The sequence below is a fragment of the Planococcus citri genome, chromosome 4 (assembly GCF_950023065.1).
Source record: "Planococcus citri chromosome 4, ihPlaCitr1.1, whole genome shotgun sequence".
Lineage (NCBI taxonomy): Eukaryota > Metazoa > Arthropoda > Insecta > Hemiptera > Pseudococcidae > Planococcus > Planococcus citri.
This window is the reverse complement of record NC_088680.1, coordinates 31,597,711-31,623,325: the sequence shown is the minus strand read 5'-3', so window position 1 is coordinate 31,623,325 and position 25,615 is coordinate 31,597,711. Positions and strand designations below refer to the sequence as shown.

Below are 25,615 nucleotides of genomic sequence, written 5' to 3'. Positions count from 1 at the left end.
AACAACAACAACAGCATCGGATTCAGCATTAAATTTCATGCCAGAATCCATACTCCCACAATTGAAAAAAAAATGTTTTCAATTTTTGATTAAAAGTTCAAACTTTAGAGGCGTTTTTTTCTCAAGTTTACTAAAGCTGTTCCTCACATTTGCATAACTTTAGAGCGGTGTACAGGCTTTATTTCACCACTTAGGTGAAAACTGATTGCACCACTGGATTCCTCGTTGCAAAAATAACCCAAAACGCAAATAAAAAAAAAAAAACATCGAATCACTACAAGGTAATCGCAAAACGCATCACATATGGTATTCAAAATAATTTTTATCAACTTTCAAAAACACCTATACTTTGTAATACTTATTAAAAAAAAAATTAAAAAGTTGAAAATTTTATAAGTCCAATAACGCTCTGCTTTGCATTTTTGTTCATGAATTCTTAGTATTACACAACAATATTACTAAAATCGTATTGGAATTGATTTTTCCTGTAAAATAATGCCCATATCGTTAGGGAATATTTTTACTTTTTAGAGCATATTTTGGCATTTTTTTAGGGAATATTTAAGCGCATATTTTGGTTTTTTTCAGAGAAATAATATCCGAGCCCTGATCATAAGGCATCTTGCTTTCTTCAAAAGCGGGAATATGGTAGTCTTTCATCGCGCCAAAAACAAATTTACTCACAATTTAACACGTAAAAATTCAACACATAACTGGTACAACCTCGCGTGTACATTCGGAATAAACCACGCATGCTACCATAAACGAATACACACAACGAATGAAGTGTATTTCGATACATACAACATACAATGTACAATTTACACTCGACTATTTATCTCATCGGAGATAACAATAGATACTTAGTAGATAGATATGTTGAGAACTCGCATTATTTTCCAACAGTTTTGTCAAAATTTCAGAAATCCGAGGACAGGGGCATTTCACCTATTTTACCCATGAATACCCTTTTTGCTATCTTGATATAAGCAAAAATACTTCTGAGTGTGTAATTTTATGATCGCGCGGTATAAATGAATTTTCAATTAGGGGGAAGGCGCCTAAAAGTGCGCAGTCTCCTAATAGTGCGCAGTGCCATATCTCGCGATTGGCACCACTGAAAAATTCGTGAGTTGGCTCATTTGAAAGAGCGTGTCGTGACGATCATTTTGATGTATCATACATGCCATTTGGCTAAATTTTACGCGTGCAAAGTCAAAAAATGTGAATTTTTGATTTCTGATATAATTTTTTTTTGTGAAAAGTTAACAATTTGTTTTCATCTCGTCAGTTTGCGAAAATTTATGAGTCAAGTTGTATTATATCATTTTGAAGGGAATTTTATCCTCTTTAATATGGTTGTAAGCGTTTGAAAATTCATATTTTTGTTTTCTTGAGAATAATTTTTAAACAAAGAGAGGATATTTCTGAACTATGGGTTCCCAATAGTGCGCATCCTAGAAAATCTGTAAATACACATGTGTTTTTCACTACATGACTTTTGTTTTGATAGAATGGAGTGTTAGATACCTGTTAAAGGCTAAAGGGTGTTAGTTTTCAGTGAAGAAACATTCCTAAGAGTCAAAGAATACTTGAACAATGGGCTTTCTTTGCAGAAATGAGCTCATACATAACCCCTACTCATTGTAAAACATATTTTTGCAATTTTTGTCAAGTACTCAATTTTTTATATCTGTTCTCAGTGTTCTCGTAGTAATGAAACGTATTATTGTGATTTTTGTCAGGAATTAATTTTTTTGAAGTAAATTTACACATCGCGCACTTAAAGGCGCACATGGCTCCTAAAAGTGCGCATTTGACATTTTTTACTCAAGGTAGGATTTCTCAGTCAGTTTTCAATGAAAAATTTTGAAACTCTGGGATTATGTAGCTGAATGATTGAGCTACAACATATCCAAAAATCACGGTCCTAGGTGACTTTGCGGCGGAATGACAGCGATTTTGGTACTAGGTGCGCACTATAAGGCGCCTTCCCCCTACACATTTTGAATTAAAATTTCACGCTGAACAACTTGGTTCTCTTCAATTTTCGCCATTTGTCCATATTTTTGGAGAAACCCATAATGTTTTTGTATGTTTTTTCGTTCCGGAGTAATGTCGATTTAAAGTTTTCTTTTGTCCCTCCTTCTCCCCCCATGCGATGAAAAATTCTGAAAAAATTCAGGGAGGTCTACCCCCATGTATCCTCTTACCTATATTCGTTTACAGAATAAATTTATCTCAAACACGCGCTGATGCGGAATTTTTCCCCTGAAAAACGCTTTTTTGCACCCCTCGGTTGAGAGGGGGTGGGGTGGAGAGCGGGCTATGGGCCCAAAATTATTTTTTGGGGGTACCTAACATACCCTGTGAGTTTCATCGAAATCCGAGGTTATAAGGGCATTTTGCCTATCTTATCGGGGGGGGGAGGGGAGGGTACCCTTTTGATAACCAACCCTTAATGAGATATTCGCAATTAAAGTTGATTGTGTAAAATATGACAACACCGCATTTTATACTAACTAGGGGGCTCCGCCCCCTGGCCGCGAAGCGGCCCAACCCCCGACTCGTTCCTCGGGCTGCGCCCCCGGAACTTCGCTTGGGGGGCTTCGCCCCCAAACCCCCCTTGTGGCCCGTCCACCATTCCTATGTGCGTGATATAGAAAAAAACTTCTCGAAAAAATTGATATTTCATATCTTTTGGTACTTGAGCTTTAAAATCTTGTTTTCTATTGCAATGATAACTTTCTAACTTACTCAACATCTTGTACAGAACTTAACCTTGATCGCCTTCCATACCCTAAACACGTATGTCCTTATTCAACATTTAGAGTAAATTTGTAGGTAGATAATAGATATGTACTTATTTTAAATACGAAAAACAATTTTTTCCAAGAGCTTTACAACTTTTAGTTTTTATAACTTTTTTTCTATCGCACGGATAACTTTTTAAGCGACTCCATCTTGTAGAGAATTTTACGTAGATTATTTTCCTTACCTCAAACACCTATGTTCTCACTCAAAATTTCATTTAAATTGTATTTTTTTTAAATAACACGTTTCTCAGCCCCATTTCAACAGATTTTGAAAATTTTTCAGTACGTTATGTATATCTTTATTAGGTATCCCCACAAAAATTTTCAACTCCCTCTCCTCATTATTTAACCCTCAAGATGGCGTTTTTTTCATTTTTCTATGCATATCAAGAATCAAGATTGCGAGGTACAGTTTTAGAAACGCGTTTTTTGGATGTAATTTTGACCCCCAAACGTCATGTACTTTTTTCGACATTTTTTCAGTGGTGCGGCGTGCTGAAAAGTTTGAAAAATGTGTCTTAGTGGGGGAGGGGGGGGGTTGAAATGGAAATTTTGGCAAACATAAATATCAATGAGTAGGGTGTCGTTTTCTTATGATTCGGTACCGCTGGGCACGAATATGACGTCAGATTTTGTTTTACACTCATACAGCTCCTCCGGTGCCCTAAGCCCCCCTCAATTTTCAATATTTTTAAAAATAAACTTACTTCGATGATTTTAGTCTCGTTTTCTTATGATTCGATACCGCTGAGCACGAAAATGACGTCAGATTTTCTGCTACACTCACATACGTAGCCCCTGGGAAGCCATCAGCCTTAGTGATGTTATGAGCATATGCTCACCGAGCAAATTCGCGAAATATGCGTGAAGAAAAAAGCATGTGACATATCAAAATACACACCAGAGGTCGCTATTAATGAATCAACTGATAAAAACGCTATCAACTCAACTCACCTCCTCGAAGTCAGAAATTGAAATGATTTGAGCCGTTTTTAATTTTATTCCATAACAATTTCTCGGTAAAGACTGAAAAGTGATGAATTTTGGTTTCATTTGATTCCCAACGTTTAAAATATTTGAAAAAGTTGCCCTTCACTCCAGAAAGTTCTGCAATTTGAGACACTCCCTCATAGGTGTGACTGCAGGGCATGCCTGGCATGTTCTGGCACTGCCTACTTTTTTCAGTTTCTTTCTCGATTATCATTTCTCAATAAAAAAAATATACTATTCATTTTTCACTTTAAAAAAAAGTAAAATTCAAAATTTTTAATTTATCAAAAAAAATTTAAAAAGTAATTCCATGACGCTTAGAAACAGTGTCGCCAGTGTTGCATTCAATTTTGCTGACTAGTCAATCTCTCCAAGATCCTGATTCAAACCTCAGCACAGCATATAATAATGTAAAACTCCTCTGAAGTGCACTATACTTAAACTGAGAAACAAAGATGACCCAAATGATGTCGATAGTTTTCCAAATAAATTCCAATTGATCAGGGCTTCCTGTAACGTGTACCTAGCTCCGCACATTTTGTGCAGCTCCAAAAAAAAGTTGTGCAGTTGGATTGGTTTGTGCAGTTCCATTTTTTTTCAAGTTTGAATTTTTTTTAAATCATCATTCAAATTTTAAAATTTTGAAGCAAAATTAATAAACTCCTTCATTTATCACACAAAACATATCGTTTTTAAATCGTTCGAAATGTCAATTTTCGAAAGCTTTTGCCCTCGCTTTGCTCGGGCTCATTTACTTTTTATTTTCAATTTTTAATTTTTCAAAAAAAAAATCATAATTTCAATTTTTAATTCTCCAAAAAATCTTGATTGTAATAAGTATCGGAAATTACTTTAATTTATCTAAGTTTGTGCAGCTCCAAAATTTCCTTAGAGGAAGCCCTGCGATTGGTTGTCCAAACATGTGAAAACCTTGGTATCGAAATCCCAGAAATACATGCAGCAAATATGAGGCGTGTATCCAAAAAAATTGATGAAAATCCAGAAAATCAATTCTTATATGAAAGTAAAGAACAGGAAATGAGAATTTGCACAACATATTACCCTTTCTTAGATTCTCTAATATCCAGAATAGATAGCTAACCGTTTTCCTCAAGAAATGAATAATATTATATTTTCTATGGAGAACTTATTTTGCTTGACTATAACTTCCTCAGAAATTGAAAATGTATCAGAAAATTTTGAATTTTCAACTGAGACACTTGAAGCTGAATTAGCCTTACCTACTCAAAAGAGTTGAAAATTCACCTGTCAAACTTGTGAGCCAGAAAGAGTTCAAGATACCTTGTGGACAACTGGATCAAATGGATGAGTGAATTTAACAGAAGTGCAACTTTTTCGACTTTTAATACATTATTACAAGAATTCACAGTTATTCAGGTGACTAGTTGCTCATGTGAGCGATGTTTTTGTAAGCTCACTCGTGTAAAATCAAAATTACGTGTTAGGATGTCAGAAGAAAGGCTTGATAATTTGATGCTGCCATATGTGGAACAAGATTTAGCCAAAAATGTGAATGTGGAGGCCGTCATCGCTGGTTTTAAAAATGAAAAAGATCGCCAAATGAAACTTTAAATAATACATTTTGATTAAATTTCAAGTAGGTACCTATTTTCTTAATTGTTTTAATGTTTTGAATGTGTTATTTAAGTTATTTTTCAAATAAGTAATTGAAGACGTCATAGCAAAAAGGACATATGTGTGAAAGTTGTATTTTGAGAAAAAACTGTTTGAAAGTTTGAGTGCTTGTGAAGTTTAGAAATGTGCATATTTGAACATGATGACGATTTTATATTATTTTCCCACTATCTCACTATACGAAATGCTATGAACCGTCAGTCTGGAGGAAACTGTGTGTTAGCGGTAAGCGCTCAAACATTTCGAATTATATGTCCTTTTTGAAGCGAAAAATTGGCCAATTTTTTTTTTTGATTTAAAAATGTTTTTGAGCAAATTTTTGGATTTAAATCAGGTAAATAACGGTTGACAACACAAAATCGATCATGAGTAACCCATTATCTCTGAAAAAATATCACTATGTTAAAGTAAAAAAAAGTAGCAAAAAAGACAAGTTTTTTTGGCCAATTTTTTTTTATTGATTTAAAAATGTTTTTGAGCAAATTTTTGGATTTAAACCAGGTAAATAATGGTTGACAACACAAAATCGACCATAAGTAACCCATTATCTCTGAAAAAGTAAATTTTCAATCGATTTCGCAGTTTTAAAATGGCGATAGCTCACTGGTTTTTCGACTTTGTGAAGTGGGGGTGGTCTCACATGATAGAGGAAGGTCTGAAGAATAACAATATGGATTCGTCTCAACAGGGACGAAACTAGACATTTTCTATGGGGGGGTGTCAAGTAAAGATTTGCCGACTGATATGACAAAAAAATACCTATTTTGCCGATTAAAACAGTGAGTTTTTGATTGTGAAAAAAAAAATGAGAAGACAATTTTGCCAATTGATATACTCAACACATATTTGCATATTTTACATGTTCATTTTTCAATTTTTAGAAGCCTCAAGCAGAATTTTTGCGTTTCATAAAAATGAAAGTATATAAAAACTAAAAAGTTGGCCCGATCGTAGCGAGGGCAAAGGCTTTCGAAAATTTTTATTTTTATACCTAAGTAAAAGAACAATGATTTTTTTATGGGAGGAGCTTGATTTTTTTGGTCTAAAATGTTCAGAATTTGAATAATTTTTTTAATAGAAATTTTAGTTCCAAAAAAGAAAATCAAAAAGGTCCAAAACAAAGTGAGGGCAAAGCTCTCAAAATTTCGTATTTTGAGAATAAAACATTTTTTTTCCGTTTGGGGAGTTTATTTTTGGATTTAAACATTTTTTAAAAGTAGGTATAGTTGATTTTTAGAAAGCGTGATTTTGAATAAAAAAAACGACGAGCCTGAGTGATGCGAGGGCTGAAATTTTTGAAAATTCATAATTCAAGTACCTACCTAGTAAGTATGTAAATTATTACTGTCTTTCAAAAAGTCAATTTCTTGAAAAATTTAGGAGGGTACCTCTACCTAGAACAGATATGTCTCAAGTGCAAAAATGTAGAAAGAGAAGAACTGTATTTAGCCCGAGCGAAGCGAGGGCAAAATTTTTTTTAAATGTGCTATTCAAGTTCCATAAAAGTCGGCAAATTAGTCTCTTTATTAAAACTAGCAATTTTCAAAAGTTATCGACTTTGTCCAGTCTCGGCAAAGTCGGCAATTGCCGACTAAATCAATTTTTCTCTAATTTGCCGAATTTTCCGACTATCCATAATGACTGGGGGGGGTGTTACACCCCCCCACACCCCCCCTTAGTTTCGTCCCTGCGTCTCAAAAAGGACACATGTGTCATATATACCCCTTTTTGTTATGACGTCTTCAATTATATTTTTGATATACTTTCATGAATATTGAAGTTTTAGAACTTGTGAGAACAGTGAATATCCCTCCCCTGTCCCCCACACACCATCTTGGCACTACCTCCAGAAAAGCTCCAGTCACGCCTATGCACTCCCTTCTGAAAAATATTGAAGTATTTTTAAGAGGAATAATCACTATACATTAACTATCTGTAAAATTCCAATCTTTTCTCCAACAAATTGAAGAAAATATCATTAAAATACACCACTTGTTAGTAAAATCTATCCCACCTTGGCAATCTTTTAACCCTATTATTGACCTATCCTTAACAGAATTTAACAAAAATCACACCAACTCCATCATACTTAAAAGACATTTTCTTCTCCTTCTTGACAAGTATGAAGAATTCAGTCATATATATACTGATGGTTCAAAAACTCAACAATTTACTGGATGTGCAATCATTCATGGTGATGTATCTATCCCCATTGCTGTCCCCTCCCTTTGCACTATCCTTACTGCTGAACTATATGCAATTAAATCTGCAATTTCATATTCCCTTGATTTTTCTTTAAATAATGTCATAATTTTTACCGACTCTTTATCTGCTCTTTTATCAATAAAAAACTATAGGTCAAAATATTCACATCCTATATCACTTGAGATCATTGAACTCCTTCAACTCTTCCAAAATAACACACCCATACTATGTATGGATACCTTCACACACCCAGATTCAAGGAAATGAGCTAGCAGACAAAACAGCTAAACAGGCACACCTCCACCTCCCCCTTGCCGACATACCAATCCCTCTATCTAATTTAAAACTCCATTCCAAAAGACTAATGCATGAAGTATTTCAATCTTCATGGTCTCAGGTCCCAAGTTCAAATAAACTCAAAAGCATCAAAACCACCACATCTTTATGGAAAACTTCTGAGCAACATTAACGTAAATCTGAGGTTTTTCTCACCCGACTCAGGACTGGCCACTCCCTTCTCACTCACCAATTCATATTCCTCAAACAGCCTCCTCCATTATGCCCAGAATGCAACAAAATCCCCCTAAACATTGCTCATTTACTAATAGACTGCCCTTCCTACCAGAATGAACGCTCCAGACACCTAAGTTCTAACCAACTACAGGTCCTCCTCTCTAACAACCCTTCTCGCACAGACGAAGTAATTAAATTTCTCTCAACAAAATTAGATAAAAAAATTAAAAATTGTATGTACATACTTATCTTTATTTCCTGTATAACCTAATTTTAAGCTTTTCACTCGTAAATACGAGCCTCTAGCCGATAAGTTGCTGTATATGGCTCATTAAATGAAATAAAAAAAAAAAAAAAAAAAAAAGAAATGATTTGTTTTTTCATATTTTAAATAACAATTTTTGTACTTCTCATTTATTCTCTTTTTTCTTCTTATCATTTTTTTAAAAATATGAATTTCTAAACATTTTCTGTCAAGTGATGATGAAATCAAAGTAAGTTTATTTTTCGAATATTAAAAATTGAGGGGGGCCAAGGGCTCCGGAGGGGCTGTGTGAGTGTAAAACAAAATCTGACGTCATATTCGTGCCCAGCGGTACCGAATCATAAGAAAACGACACCCTACTCATTGATATTTATGTTTGCCAAAATTTCCATTTCAACCCCCCCCCCCCACTAAGACACATTTTTCCAACTTTTCAGCACGCCGCACCACTGGAAAAATGTCGAAAAAAGTACATGACGTTTGGGGGTCAAAATTACATCCAAAAAACGCGTTTCTAAAACTGTACCTCGCAATCTTGATTCTTGATATGCATAGAAAAATGAAAAAAACGCCATCTTGAGGGTTAAATAATGAGGGAAGGGAGATGAAAATTTTTGTGGGAATACCTAATAAAGATATACATAACGTACTGAAAAATTTTCAAAATCTGTTGAAATGGGGCTGAGAAACGTGTTATTGAAGTTTCAGAAAAGCGTGGTTCCCCAAAAAAGAGAGGGGGTGTGGATCTGAAACTTTCCACGCGGAAGTTTCTCAATGGTACCTATCTTCCATGCTAATATCAACTCGAACGTTTTCGGGGACCATTTCACCCCTCTTAGGCGCCTATAGCCTTTATGTATTTTTCAGAAAACCCCCCTCATTTAAATGGTTGCCATGTGACCGTAAAGAAGCGTAGTTTTTTTCTTTCAACAACTAAAGCAAACAGTCGCGTAGCCAGGATTTTCTCAAGGAGGGTGCAAAACCAGATTTTTAGGCATGAAAAATCGAAATGAGGGGTAATTTTCTGGAAATCTATTGTAATGTGTGGTGATTTCATGAAAATGAAGGCAAAATTACGGCTTGAGCGAAGCGAGAGCGAAAATTTTTGGAAAAAATGGGTCCAAACAACGAAAAAACGTCCATTTTTGCATGTTTTCTTTCAAATTTTCGCTCTCAAGGGGGGGGGGGCATGGCTCCCTTCGCCCCCCCCCCCTTGGCTACGCCACTGAAAGCAAAATCTATGTAAGATGAAATTAAATATATAGCATTGCGAAGTAAAGTTCTGTACAAAGTAGGGTGGGTTTAAATGTCATCTGCGTGATAGAAGAAAACTTCTGGAAAAAATTGATATTTCATATTTTTTTGTACTTGAGCTTTAAAATCTTGTTTTCTATTGCACTTTCAAACATAACATACCTAATTTTGTAGAGAATTATACTTTCCTTACATTTTTATTGTAGGTATAAAACAAAAAAAATCAATGCATTACGTTGTGACGTCAGCTCTAACAGCCTAACATGCTTGAATGTAAGGCTCACCACTACAAACACAGTACTATGTTAATACAATACACGTCACGTTAGGTTTGTTCGTTTTTCCCGGCGGGGAGGCCGGGTGAGGGAGCTGAGACCCCAGGCTGGCGAACTTTCGGGTTACGCAAGGCTTGGCCGTACTTGGTTCTCTTCCTTTGTCCTCTTCGGGCCCTTGTCAGGGAACCGGGCGCGAACCCCAGGTTGCGGATAGGGGGCCACAGGTTAACAAATCCTGTGGTGTGCTGCTATGCACCGCGGACAAGACCCAACAACACTCTATCGTTGTTGGCCTTTAGTCTTTCCTTTCTTCAATTACCTTCATCTTATTCCTTCCTCTTTTTAGTGGTAGTCACACGGTGTGTTCAGAGTGAGGCGCATAATAAGGGAACACGGTTACGACCCTAGTACCTTTCCGAAGGAGGAGACCGATTCCGGGTTCAACCTGTAATGGGATGGCTTGTTTTGGTGTGCCTTGTTTGGTATGCGCTGTGTCTGATCATCACTAGTGTGTCTACATTCCTTCCTTCATTCCTTTCCTCTCCGGGCAGCGGGCCCATTCCCTCCGACTTCTGGGCTGTTCAGGGTTATGCATCGTCAAGCCAATGTGTCAGTTGACGGGTTACGTAACGTCTTGAAAAAGTGTTCACGTCCGTCTTCGGGTTTCGCATTGTTTGCCATTCGCGTCCTGTTCTGGCTGCTGATCTGCAACAGAGGTTGGATGTGGTTTGGGACTCGTCGCTGTCCAAGGCGCCCTCAGGCGGCCAGTGTGGAGTTCGGTGTCTGGCGGTGGCCGGTAACCACCCGGGCGTTGTCCTGTGATCCCAGTCACGGCATCGTTCTTCCGCTCTGGCTTGTCTGTTGGTGTAACAGTTGTGGGTGCTCCTTAAACCCTCCCCCATCTGGGCCTACCGAGGGACCTGGGTGCACGGCTAGTACGTGTGGCTGTGGGTTATGCAGCCAATTGGGACCCTGCGGATACCTCCCGACCTCCGCAGTATATAGGGGCTTATGGCTACGCGTGCGCTCTGGCCATAAGCAGACCCCAAAACGCCGGTACTCGTGGGAACACCATGAAGAATCTTAAAACTACGCAACGAACTGACTCAACCTCTATCCGAAATTCGATGACTACCTCCGATAATAACACCGATAATGCTACGCCTACATCTTCGAGATCTCGATCCTCTACAGCACCTCGATCTACAAGTGACACACCTCTTCCGAAGCTCCGATCGAAATCAGCAACGGCAACGATAATTTCATTTGAACCCAGCGCCATCAACTCCCTTATTCAAAACAACGTGCCTAATCTGTGCAATCTCAAAGCCAACAAAGCCTCTCTGACTATTGCAGCAAAGGCACAAATCAAGGAAATGGAGGATCTCAAACTTGAACTACGGGACCTTCCATTCAAGGTCGACTTTTTCCAGTCAATTAACGAGACAACACAGGAATTCAGGGCACGGCAGACCCGTGAGGGTATCCGCTGGGGCAAATTCGCTATCCGCTGTAAAAATGATCCCGATTACCTTAGACTGGCTCAGAAAGGCAAGCTGCTGCCTGAAGCGGAGTTCGAGTCAGATGAACCTTTTGCTGAAAAACCTTCCACTGCCAACTCCAGTGCCGATAATTCCGACTCCTCACTGAATATGTCTGACCATAACCTTAACAGAACCATCATTGCGTCATCTACTCCAACGTCCGATGACACCTTTAACGATCATTTCTCGAAGACACTCAGTTACTTGGAGCAATTTAAATCCCCAAAAAAAACTTCGACAATCGTTTTTACTCCAACAACCATTTCTACTCCGAATACCACATCTTCTCCGACAACCGTTCCTACTTTGACCACCGTTCCTACTCCGACAATCACTTCTACTCCAATAACCTCTTCGGCTCCGACAACCGCTTACACAGTTACCGCTGAAGTTCACTCCGTCTCTTCGCCAGTTAGTGCAGTTGCGATTTCCAGCAACACCTCAACCACCCAACCAATCGTCCCTACGATCAAGACTTCGGCAGCATCAACCTCAGCTGCAGCTGCGATGCAATTAACTGCACAGCAACTAGTAGATTTAAATCGTATCTCTGTTGTTTCTGTAGAACCTATAGACAGTTCAGAGGTTATCCCAGCCACAGCAGTCACAATATCCAGCTCTACTATGACTACCAATTTGATCAACTCTCCTATCACCACATCGTCAACAGCTACCACTCACCCAACTGCAATAGACGCTTCGATTATACCCCCAGCTCATATTCATCAACAAGTCAATCCAGTCAACCCAGAAGTTCTTCTTCTTAAAGAACAGCTTAACACTCTCGCAAACAAGCTCCGCTTAACTGAGCACAAGCTCGAACGCGAGAAGGCAGTTAGCTCGAAATGGGAGCAAGCTGCACTCAAATTACAAGCGCAAACTGCTGATCTCGGACGCAAATTGCAAGAGTTGCAGAATCGCCCATCTGCCCCTACCGAGGAGAGCCTGCTAGCCAAACTCTCTGTTCAGATACAACATACCGTTGAAACAGCCGTCAACGACGCCATCTCAAAAGTTTACCCCGGTTTAGCGCCTAAGAAACATCACTCCGCTACCGATAAACATCCTACCGCAAAAAATACCATCGCTAGTAATATCGCCTCTCAACTCTACTCCAACGTTGCATCTGGCAACTCAAACTCTCGACACACTTCAACTCCAGCAAACACAACTGATGTTAATACCGCTGTACCAGGTAACTCATCCATGGGTCCACCTACCGACCCTCCACCTCGCCGTCGAAAACCACGACAAGGTCGTTCTCGAAGAGACTCACTGGAGGTTCAGTCTACAGGTGTTCATAACCGCGACTCTTCACTGTCCAGCCAGCACAGTGTCCCTTTTGTTTGTGATAAACAACAAACTGACGGATTCGTCCCATACAAACAACGGCGTAATCGTCGAAGAGGTCGTAACCAACAAGGTAACACCCGCACGAATTCTCCTATGTTTCAACCATCTGCCAACCGTAACCTCAATCCTTCTTCGACTAATCATAACAACAGAGTGCTGGTTGTGCCTACTGACGACTCCAACGACTCAGTTGCAACAATTCTCCGCAAAGCAGTCGACCCCCGTAAACACGGACTGGGGTCAACTGTACGATTTCCATCAGGCGCCATTTTGGTTAAATGCCCAGATGCTGAGACTGCTTGCAAATTCTCCAAAGATGTCGAATCCATCGCGGGTGTTGCTACGAAGAAACCATCTGCACGAGTACCCGAAGTCCGCATTCATAACATCCCTTCAGACGTTACCGAAGATCATATAAGATACGACATAGGAATCGCATGGGGTAACCCGCCCATTGATATTAAATTTGTGAACTATAAGTCTCCTAGCAAGGCTCATCTCAAGATCGCTTTTCTGGAACTCGATTATGCCACATTCACCTTTGCTCAACAACGCAACTTCATTCGTATAGGATTTGACCGATGTCCAGTCGACTCAAGTGTACGTTTAGTCAAATGCGATAAATGCGATCTTCTGGGACATCCCAGCAAACATTGTAGATTACTTAAACGATTCGAAGTTGCCACTCCTGCTGGCGAATGTTTCGATTGTCGATACCACAATCACGAGATAAGACGCTGTAACCTCCCGAGATACCGATTAGTCAACACCAAACACGGGTACTACGACTGTTCCGTTCGCAATAAATTGACCGATAAGATCCTCGGGCAGTATAAGTTATTCTCCACTACCCCCAACAGCCCTGAAGGTGACAAACAACGAACTGCGGAAGGAGGATCTGCTAATAACCTTAGCAATGGCAAGCAAACTTAGCATTCTCCAAATTAATGAAAACCATGACGCCATGTGCCAGTCATTGGTTCACGCCACCGCCATCTGTAATCGCACCGACATCATTATGCTTACTGATCCCTACATCTACAACCAAAATATATCCTTCTTCGGCTGGAATGTAGTTCGAAACAATCGTACGGCACTTCTGATCAATAGGGATCTACCATACTCAATAATTGACTCCAATTCAAACGATATCACAGCAGCAACAGTAAACGGAGTATTATTCATCTCTACCTACATTCCACCTTCCCAGGATGCCACAGACCCTGCTCTCGAACCGATTTTGAACACGCTTCAGCAATTGATTAACGGGCACAATGTTCCCTACATCATTGGTGGTGACCTAAACGCATACTCGAGCAGGAATTCACATCACCCCACCAACAAACGTGGAATCCAGATTGAGAACTTCATCGATAACAACAACGCCTGGCTGTTTAACAACGATACCCCAACTCGTCACTGGGTACATAGTGGCTCTAACTACGAAGCCTCTCCGGATTTCACATTCGGATCAGAACCAATAGTATCGGAATGGTTGGTCGTGGATGATGACTACCTTTCTGATCACAGGCTGATATCATTCACCGTGGATACACCTGTTGAAAAGTCTATAAAACCAACTAGATACAAGCTCAACAGAGACCTATTCCAAGATCTGCTTGCTAATACCGAACTTCCAATTCTTCCAGAATATCCAAATGCTGCAGCACTTGACGACTATTGCACTAAACTTCAAAATACTCTCAGCGAACTAGCCAAGGAAGCTTCCACACCGTGTACTAGTCGTTCCGTGGTACCTTGGTGGACACCAGAATTGGCTGAGTTGAAACGTACATTTAGAAAATTAGATCGACTGTCTCGCCGCAAGACCAACTCCGACATCCAGAACCTGGTTTTTCTTACGTTCAAAAGATCCTTCAAACGACTGTTTCGGAACGCTATCTCCGCCGAGAAAATACGCGCCTGGCGTGAGTTTGTTTCATGTAAGAAGGCCTGGGGACCTGCTTATACCAAATTGGTTAAAAACAAGGAAAAATCATCCGGTATGTCCGCTGCTGTTATGAGTCGTAAAGCAGAACTCCTGGAAGACAAGTTCCCGCAGGATCCTAATCCTCAGGAATTTCTCGATACCCCGAATCTTGGTGCAGCTGGTCCGCCTCCATTGATTACTCAATTTGACGTTGCCTCGGTGCTGAAAACATCTAATAATCGAAGTGCTCCCGGCCCAGACGGATTGGGTTATAAAGTTCTTAAAACTCTACATCTTATTCGACCTGATGTCTTGACTGATCTGTATAATGGCTGCGTTCGTGCTGCTCATTTTCCAACTCCTTGGAAACTCGGGCGCGTTACGTTTATCCCCAAGCCGAATAAAGATATCAACACGTTTGAGGCTTATCGCCCACTTACGCTTTTGAACACCATCGGTAAAACATTTGAGAAGATCATCAAGCAACAGATCACTCTTCATCTACAAGAGTTTGCTCCCCTGCATGACCATCAGTATGGTTTTCGTCTCAATCGATCCTGCGAACTAGCCGTACAGAAGGTTTTACAACGTATTTCGGAGTTGTCTGGTTTCCGTTTCACCGCTGCCATCTCTCTGGATATCAAAGGCGCGTTCGATAGTGCCCGTTATAAAGACGTTATTCAAGCCATGAACAAAAGGCGCTTTCAACACTACCTTATCGCCCTAATTATATCATATTTCAAGAACCGAACTGTCCGATTCGACCAGTTTCTCAGAGATATTGAACGAGGATGCCCACAGGGCTCAACGCTGGGTCCCGACTTGTGGAATCTTGACTTCGACGATGTCTTGGCCGTCATCCAAGAGATTTGGGCAGATACATTCTGCTACGCTGACGATACGTTCCTTCTAATCGCTGCAGATACGTCGCAAGACTTTATTCAGCGTATACAACTCGTTACAGATCAAATTATTAATTTCCTCAAATCACGCAACCTTATACTAAACTCAAAGAAAACGGAAATGATCATCCTCGATCGAGCTCGACCAAAAACCAAGAAATACTTCCCTCTTGGCCATATCTTTATAGATGGTATACGTATTCGTCCCACAACTTCACTCAAGTATCTTGGCATTATAATTGACGATCATCTTGACTGGACTCCACATATCGACTACATAGTCAAAAAAGCACAACGTTATCTTCCGCTGCTGTCCACCATCTGTCGTAACACGTTCGGGTACAGTAATAACGCTCGATATATAATGTATTCCGGCACGGTCATCGCTCTTTTGAAGTACTGTTCTTCCGCATTCTATAATCGCCTTTTCTTACACAACAATAAACTGAAGCTGCAACGCCTGCGAAGAGCTATGAGTATTAAAATCTGCCGTCTCTACCGTACGGTCAGTGCTGATGCTGCCGGTATCATTGCTAAAATTCCACCCCTGCAATATCAGATAGCAGAAAGAAGTATTCGCTGGCTATTGCAGAATAACTTTGAAGTACCCAATTACCATCACCTGCCACCACCTCCTTGGCCTAACGATGGAATCAATCTCCGTAAACGCTTCGAGGCGGCTACACGTTTACAGTGGCAAAGAGACTGGGTCTCTGCCGACGTTGCTGAATGGACTCACCGCATAATTCGAAATGTTGACGACTCTCCTGCTATCGAACATACCGATTTCTATCTCGCTCAGGCATTAAGCGGCCATGGCGCCTTCCGTCGATTTCTGTTCACACTTCACCGTACAGATTCTCCATCATGCAACGCCTGTGGCCTGAATGAAACGGCGAAACACGTCTACTTTATGTGTCAACGTTATGCTGAAGGTCGTCCATACCCTCTCGACCTCAAGAATCCTGATCATTGTGATTATCTTCGCTCCGTTACAAAAGACCTGTGGGCTCGTGAACGCGACAGATTAGCCGTCCGCCGTCTTCCTGTACCAAGGCTGTAGTCTATAAAATCTTCTGATATCAATTCCCCCCTCCACCCGCAAGTGCAAGTATCCGAACGGTAAATGATCCTGAAATATGGTCCTAGTAGTGAGCCTTGCGTGGTTGCGTAGGGAGGATCTTCAGGTATGTTATTTTAATCTCATCATAACCTCAATCTTCCAACTGTAAATAACTCCGCTCTCTTGTTGGCTGAGGTACCAATTGTTCTGACGTCTGCACATGAATCAAGAAGAATTTGGATGCTCCCAACCATCTACTCAATTTCTCCAGCGCTTCATGATACAGCTGTTTCCCTCGCCCCCCTGCTTGCAGGGGGGTTCAGGTATGATTCTTGTCAACATTTTACAATTACTGTATGAAATCCGCTAATTCATTGTAATTTCTCATGTTCGGAGCTACGATCAGCCTTCCTTGAGCTATTTCCATCGAATGATATTCTGCAATATTTATTTCTACGCACGATTGATTCACTATCATCAATATCAATATCTATAAATTAACACCAACTACAACTGGAGTTGTCCATAATTGATCGGGTCTCAGCACCGCAATTATTGTTTCATTTCATACTTGTTATTGTCATTATATTAAGAAGTTACCCCTTATTTATAAAGCCCAACTGGTATATACTTAAGCTGTGACCCCATATTGACAATAAAAAATTATTATTAAATAAAAAAAAAAAAAAAAAAAAGGTTTGTTCGTTTTTAACCAGGTTTCTTACACTTTCTTACCCGGGTAAGGTTAAATTAACTAGCGCTCAGGGGTAAAAAGTGGAGAGCGGAGTAAGGAGAGTAAGGAAAGTGTAGACCCGGTTAGACGGAGTAATAAAAACGAACAAACCTATTATTGTAATTCCACCACTCCAACATTTTCAGTGTATTTCAACTCTCACTACCACAAACATACAGCGTCTTGTAAACGTCTTGTAAACGTCTTACTAACACATCTCCGACTTCCGAGTCCGTTCGCTCTCGTCCAGAAGTTGTTTGACGGGTTTTGATTTTTTAATATAGAGAGATAGAGAGATAATTATAGGTCTAAACAAAATTGTGGCGGACACAGTTCAGGTTGGATTAACAAGTTTCTTCGAACTCTGTGTCTGTTCTAATTTTTTCTAGACCAATAATATTATTAGTACAAAATTATTGAGTGTGTGACTTCAACCTACAAAAAAATTAAATTGTGGTGAACACAGTTCAACGTTCAGGTTACATTAACAAGCATCTTTGAACTCTGTGTCTGTCCTAATTTTTTTTGAAATTTTTTTGTTGTTGAACCCACACACTTAATAGTTTTGTATTAATAATTGGAAGCTTAGTTTGATTAAAAATCATGTTAAAAAGAAGGTGTCTCAGAATCAACTTATGATTTTGACTTCGGAAGAAAAGGCTTTAAAATTTGGTTGCACTTTAGGGGGCGGTTTTCAAAATTATATCACTACATTTATTGCTAAAATTTTTAAATATTTGGTTCTTAGGTAATGCGTTCAACTTCAAAGTTCAAATCAAAGGTACCTAAGGTAACTGTCCCACCTACTTAGAGCACCTTTAAGTACACGTTTTCCCCTGATAAGGGCGAGGTGTACAATTCTTTTTCGGAGAATTTTTTGGGGGATTTCAATGTAATTGTTAACGCAAACAAAAATATTCGTCATGAAAAACTAACAGAAATCGTAACAATTTCTGAAGTTTTTGACAAAAAACATTTCGAGGTTCTTTGATCCAGAGGGAGAGGGTAGCTCCAGGGGTAAGGGCAGGGATTTCATGTTGGTCAAATCGTATTTTGACATTTACAAATATTATTCAATAAATTACGTGGGTATTCAAATTTTTACTAAGAATGGAAAAATAATTACCATGTATAGATAGGTGGGGGTGTAAAAATAGATAAGTACAGCTAATTTGAATGTGCATTGCACTTCATCCTTAAGAATTTGATTAATGAGATAGGTATACCTAGATATTTTGTGAACAATTTAAATATGTACGCGAGCAGGAAGGTACAAGATTTCAGTGCATTCAAGCGATGTTGGTAGGGTAAAAGATTTTCGGGGTCGAGTTCGTTGTTAAATCGATTAGGTAGGTAAATAATAACCAGGGAATATGGTTGAAGGAGAGAAATCACGTGTTTGAAAGTTGTTTGTAGAATGGACATCAGTTGGGCAAGTCATTGAAATAATAATAGCATTAAAATGATATTAAACGCCCGAATGAAGCTGCTAAAGATAGAAATATGTATCATCGGTAGAAAAATGAATTGACATAATTTCTACGCAAGAAAGCAGCGGCCTACACAATATGTCCTTCTTAACGAAATCTTAAATTTTAATTTAATTATGTTCAACTGACATGCTCCAGAAGATACCTCCTCGACTTTTCCACCAAACAAATTAATCCCGCTGTGCCTATTTTCGTTTTTGAATAAGGATGACGCATTCGCTACGGGTAATCTCCGTGTGGAATGTGAAATATGAAAATACCACCTGCGAGATACAGTATAAATTACCTATGTGTGACGCTTTGAGCGATATATCTACCATATGTCGGCAAATTTTTTTTTTCGTTTTATTGCATTTTCAGACAGCGTTTTTCGTCTTCTTTACGATGTAATGGTACAAACAGATTTTTAAAATATTGAATTTTGACAAATCTACCTACGACATTTCATATTTTAGTATTTTTTGTGATTAAAAACAAAAATTCCGAGGAAAACCAATCTGAAAAAAATAAACATTTTGTTTTTGATTTTTACTTTCTTTTGCAAATACCTGCTTATATCTAAAACTAAGCCTCCTAGACCTAGGAAAAAAAACTAACGACATTAGGTCGATTGGAAATTTAATTCTCTACAATTTTTCTCGGCACCATTTTTCCGACTAACTGTTAGCCGCCGCAAAATTGGATTTTACTCCCTCTGCACCGCCCTGATAACGATTTGCAAAAATGATACTTTTAAATTTAAAAAACAGCGATTTTTTCCAAAATGACCCTACTTTGGGGGACCACCATTCCACCGCAGGGGCACGTGGGGGGCTGAAAGTTTTTTTGGGGTCATTTCAACTCAAAATTTCTAACATACTTCAATTTCAGCGAAATCGAATACTTTAAATTTTTTCCGCTCAACCCTAATTCACATCCATATTTCTTATACATTTAGAGCAGGAAAATAACGTAAAAAAGCGAGGGCGAAAAAGAAAAAATTGGCACATAAATTTTTTCTTCGAGAATGTGTTCAGATGAACCCCCTGAACTACCAAAATAAAATCGCGCCTTCTACCTCTGGAGCTAACTTTTTTAGGAGGCTAAAACCGGTTCCGATTCACGTTTTTTGCGATTTACTCCGAAAATATTAGGTTTACGATAAAAAATACCATGACAAAAAATGTTCCCCTTCAAATTCTCGACAATTTGATATTACGCTCGATACCTATATCTCAAAAGGGGTGTCTGAAAAAAGGGGTGGAAAGAGAAGGTGTTTCAAAAAAGGTCAGTTCAATAAATTGATCAAAGTTACCACATTATATCATTCGTTTTCGCTCAAAATTTTTTTACAAAGTCTACTCACTCAACTATTAATTACACCACCATTGATTGGTCTTCAATCCTTTCCGGGGGGGGGGTTGGTGGGGGGGTGCTTGATTTTTCAAGTAACACACAACTGAATCATATATTTGAAAAACGAATCTGGACATGCGATATATCGAATAGTATGTTTTCGAGGTCGCTTCCTCAAAGCCCCTCTGTGCCCCAAAAAGGGGGTTGAAATTTTGAAAAATCGTGAAAAGTCGAGTGATATATCGAATGGTATATTTTCGAGGGCGCTGAGTACGAATATGAACTTATTTTTCGTGTTCACCCCCCATGTCCCTCTGTGCCCCAACAAGGGGGCTATATTTCAAAAAATCATCAAAAAGTCGAGTGATATATCGAATGGTATGTTTTCGAGGTCGCTGTGTACGAATATGAACTTACTTTTTGGGTCCCACCCCCTAATGTCTCTATGTTCCCCAAAAAAGGGCCAAATTTCGAAAAATCATGAAAAGTCGAGTGATATATCGAATGGTATGTTTTCGGGATTCTATTGAAATATTTCATCAATTTATGAGTTTTTCCAAAAAAAAAAAAAAAAAAAAAAAAAGAAAAACATTATAAATAATTAATTGCATTTAAATTTCCCATAATTAATAATTCGAGTGGCACATACCTAAGCGAAATTTACAAATATAAATTAGTTGGATGGTTATACATTTTATATCGACGAAATGCGACAAAACTGTAAAAGTCCTGGTTCCATTTTATTTTCTATTAAAAAGTACCTAATCAAAAACGGGTAGGTGAGTGAGCGTTTTAAAAAAAATCTTGAGATGTGAAATGTTTTCTTTGCAAAATGAGCGTTCAAACTTTTTGAATAGCGATCCCGGTAATACCGCCTTGGTAATACCTCTACCTCTGCCCTCCTCCCTCCGAAAGTTACTCCAATCAGTGTTTTTGAGATGAATTTTCAGAATTATTTCCAAAATAATGGTGAGAATCTTCAAAGAAAAGGATCACACTATTGAGCTTTTCTACAATCCGCGGGTTGCATACTCTCTGCCTGATTCTTATCACTCTGGGAGGCAAAACATTCCTCTGTGCTATTGAAAATACACGGATTTTCAATTTTTCATGTAAAAAATGCAACTTTTTCGATTGTTCGCGGATGCTGGTGAACTTGAATGTGGTCTCAAATTAAAGATAGTGAAATTCCCTATCGATTGATGTATAATTTTTATCATTTCGCGTAAAAATAGCCGTTTTTATGAATGTACTTTTATCCATTGTTTCTTCGTAATGTCAACTTTGAACTAGAAATACTCGAAATTTTGATCGAACACATAGGTATTTTATTATTGCAAAATGTTCGTAATTTTATCCACTTCAAAATGAGTGTTTACCGAAAGCTCTACGTGCAACCGTTCAAAAGTTCTAGAAGTTTAAAGTTGCGAAAACAAGCTGTATGCGGTAAGTATTGAACTTTGAACTAAAAATACTCGAAATTTTGATCGAACACATAGGTATTTTACTATTGCAAAATGTTCGTAATTTAATTCTCTTCAAAATAGTTCTTCACCCAAAGCTCTAGCTTTTACCGTTCAAATGTTTTCGAAGTTTAAAGATGCGGAAAGTGGTTACTTCAGTACTTATGTTAATCCGTCCGCCATTACTGGCTGTTAGTGTTGAACTGTTGATCACTAACCACTTTCCGCAACTTTAAACTTCAAAAACTTTTGCACGGTAAAAGCTAGAGCTTTGGGTGGAGAACCATTTTGAAGAGAATTAAATTACGAACATTTTGCAATAGTAAAATACCTATGTGTTCGATCAAAATTTCGAGTATTTTTAGTTCAAAGTTCAATACTTACCGCATACAGCTTGTTTTCGCAACTTTAAACTTCTAGAACTTTTGAACGGTTGCACGTAGAGCTTTCGGTAAACACTCATTTTGAAGAGGATAAAATTACGAACATTTTGCAATAATAAAACACTTATGTGTTCGATCAAAATTTCGAGTATTTCTAGTTCAAAGTTGACATTACGAAGAAACAATGGATAAAAGTATTCATAAAACGGTTATTTTTACGCGAAATGATAAAAATTATACATCAATCGATAGGGAATTTCACTATCTTTAATTTGTGACCACATTCAAGTTCACCAGCATCCGCGAACAATCGAAAAAGTTGCATTTTTTACATGAAAAATTGAAAATCCGTGTATTTTCAATAGCACAGAGGAATGTTTTGCCTCCCAGAGTGATAAGAATCAGGTAGAGAGTATGCAACCCGCGGATTGTAGAAAAGCCCAATGTTTTGTCGTTAACTTTTTTGGAACAGAAAACCATTGTGCTTTGGATTCTAAAAATTTGTGTTCAGCAATCTTGAAAACATACTATTCGATACTCGTATTACACGATTTTCAGCGACTTTTCAAAATTTTATCCTCTTTAGAAGGGCGCAAATGGGTTTTGAAGAACTGTAAGCAGAAAATAAGTTCATAGTCGTATTCAGCGACCTCAAAAACATACCATTTGATATATCACTCGACTTTTCATGATTTTTCTAAATTTGGCCCTTTTTTGGGGAACATAGAGACATTAGGGGGTGGGACCCAAAAAGTAAGTTCATATTCGTACTCAGCGACCTCGAAAACATATCATTCGATATATCACTCGACTTTTTGATGACTTTTTGAAATTTTAGCCCCCTTGTTGGGGCACAGAAGGACATTGGGGGATGGGACCCAAAAAATAAGTTTATATTCGTACTCAGCGATCTCGGAAACATACCATTCGATATATCACTCGACTTTTTGATGACTTTTTGAAATTTTAGCCCCCTTGTTGGGGCACAGAAGGACATTGGGGGATGGGACCCAAAAAATAAGTTTATATTCGTACTCAGCGATCTCGGAAACATACCATTCGATATATCACTCGACTGTTTTCACGATTTTTCAAAATTTCAACCCTCTTTTTGGGGCACAGAGGGGCTTTGAAGAACTGGACCCAAAAAATAAGTTAGTATTCGTATTCAGCGACCTCGAAAACATACTATTCGATATATCGCATGTTCAGATTCGTTTTTCAAACATATGATTCAGTTGTGTGTTACTTGAAAAATCAAGCACCCCCCCCCAACCCCCCGGAAAGGATTGAAGACCAATCAATGGTGGTGTAATCAATAGTTGAGTGAGTAGACTTTGTAAAAAAATTTTGAGCGAAAACGAATGATATAATGTGGTAACTTTGATCAATTTATTGAACTGACCTTTTTTGAATCACCTTCTCTTTCCACCCCTTTTTTCAGACACCCCTTTTGAGATATGGGTATCGAGCGTAGTATCAAATTGTCGAGAATTTGAAGGGGAACATTTTTTGTCATGGTATTTTTTATCGTAAACCTAATATTTTCGGAGTAAATCGCAAAAAACGCGAATCGGAACCGGTTTTAGCCTCCTAAAAAAGTTAGCTCCAGGGGTAGATGGCGCGGTTTTTTTTTTGGTAGTTCAGGTGGTTCATCTGAACACATTCCCGAAGAAAAAATTTATGTGCCAAATTTTTCCTTTTTAAACCCGCTATTTGACCACTCTAATTACGAATACGTGACGATATTTTCGATAAGAATTATCTATTTACAAGTTTAAGTACATAGTAGCCAGATAAGTATTACAATATAACAAGATACAAAATTCGTTTCGAATCTTGTTCTTGAAGTAAGTAAGTATATATGTACCTATTCGATGGGGAATTTGAGATCGCAACATGATATAATTTTATAGGATAGGTAACAGCTTCAGAATTATTTTGATTTGCTGAAGCTGTTCTGCGTTTACGTCTTGTCCTTATGGTTATGACAATTTCATTAAAATCAACTTCACGCTGGATGTTACGAACGGACATGTCGGATTCAGTTCAAAGTTCGAATTATTCCCCTGGAGAGTTTACTAACGCACGGCGCGGCGTGTATTCAAAGTCGAAATGATATCGCATACGTCTAGCAAAATATGAACTACTTTCCTCGTCGAAAACGTATCACTTGATATGCATAGGTACATAATTTATAGTATGTATGTAGTACCTAAGTAGAAATACAGGACCTTGTATGCTGTCAGTTGTAATTAGATGGTAAGGTAGGTGATAAATAAAGTAGATATAGGTAGTTCATCGATGTAACATGACATACCTACCTTTTACCTCATATCGCACCTTCAGAGCAATAAGGTTACATCTAAAAAAAAAAAATCGATTTCAATATTTTTGCAGTTTTGGAGTTTGTGACGTCCTGCAACCAAAAATAACACTTTGAGTTCGGTACATTGTAAAAACGCAAATGGCATAGGTTAGGTAGCTCAAAATGCTAAACAACATCATTAGTTGTTTGGAGTTGAAAGAGTATATCTCAAAAAACTACTATTTTTTTGAGTAGGTAAATTTCGTACCTACATTTACATACAAAGTTTTAAAAAAAAGTTTCGATAGCTTTGAACGCTTTGGTGATGGAAATAGTCAGAAGATGAAGAGTATTTTTTGTTGGTTTGTACCAAAACAAAAAAATTTTAAACGGAGCACTTCAGAAAAATAGAATTTGCACATGTAATAAAATTCATGTTTTTTGAGAAAAACTCAAAAACTATGTATTCTAGAAGAAAACTAACGGCATTATATCGCACCTCGGGAGTAATAAGGTTATAGGTACATCTAAAAAAATTTGATTTTGACGTTTTTGCATTTTTGGGGTTTGTATGACTCCCCTCAACAAAAAATTACACTTTGAGTAGGCTACATAATCTAGATCTTGTAAAAAACGCAAACGGCCTATCTCAAAATCCCAACAACATTGCAAGTTGTTTCGAGTTATAAAGGTACATCTCAAAAAACTACACCTTTTTTGAGCAAATTTTGTACATACAAAGTGTTAACAAACAGTTTTGATAGTTTTGAATGTTTGTCAGATAAACATATTTGAGGAAGTGCTGAGGGCCGTGGATGGGACCCAATCAAAAATCTGACGTCATTTTCGTGTTCAGCGTCACCAAAAACATACAATATTCGATACATCACATGCCCCAGATCTTTTTTGAAAGTTTCGCCCAAATTTGGGGGAGAGGGGGGGGGTGCTCCCTCACCATCGAAAGATCCCATCTCGATACTTGAATATTCAAAAATATCATCAAAAGATACATCTCAGAAATTTTTCACAGGATTTAAAATGGTATGCACCCTCTTATAGCGCCATTTTAAAATTTGAACTTTCAATTTGAAAGTTCAACTTTCCAACTTTTGAAAATTTCAAAATGCTTAAAAAGTT

At 38.3% G+C, this 25,615-nt stretch overlaps 2 protein-coding genes across 4 annotated transcripts in view; one reads left to right on the top strand and one right to left on the bottom strand.

Moving 5' to 3' along the window:
• The window catches only part of LOC135845613 (probable G-protein coupled receptor CG31760), a 425,069-nt gene that overhangs the window by 194,399 nt on the left and 205,055 nt on the right, over positions 1–25,615 (bottom strand). The window lies entirely within an intron of this gene.
• Positions 9,630–13,804, top strand: LOC135843373 (mucin-5AC-like). Its single transcript, XM_065361239.1, has one exon. The coding sequence runs from the start codon at positions 11,048–11,050 to the stop codon at positions 13,802–13,804; it is 2,757 nt and encodes a 918-aa protein (XP_065217311.1). The 5' UTR covers positions 9,630–11,047.

Excerpts from the sequence above, each read along its gene's own strand:
- LOC135843373 (XM_065361239.1), top strand. The coding sequence starts at position 11,048 with ATGAAGAATCTTAAAACTACGCAACGAACTGACTCAACCTCTATCCGA.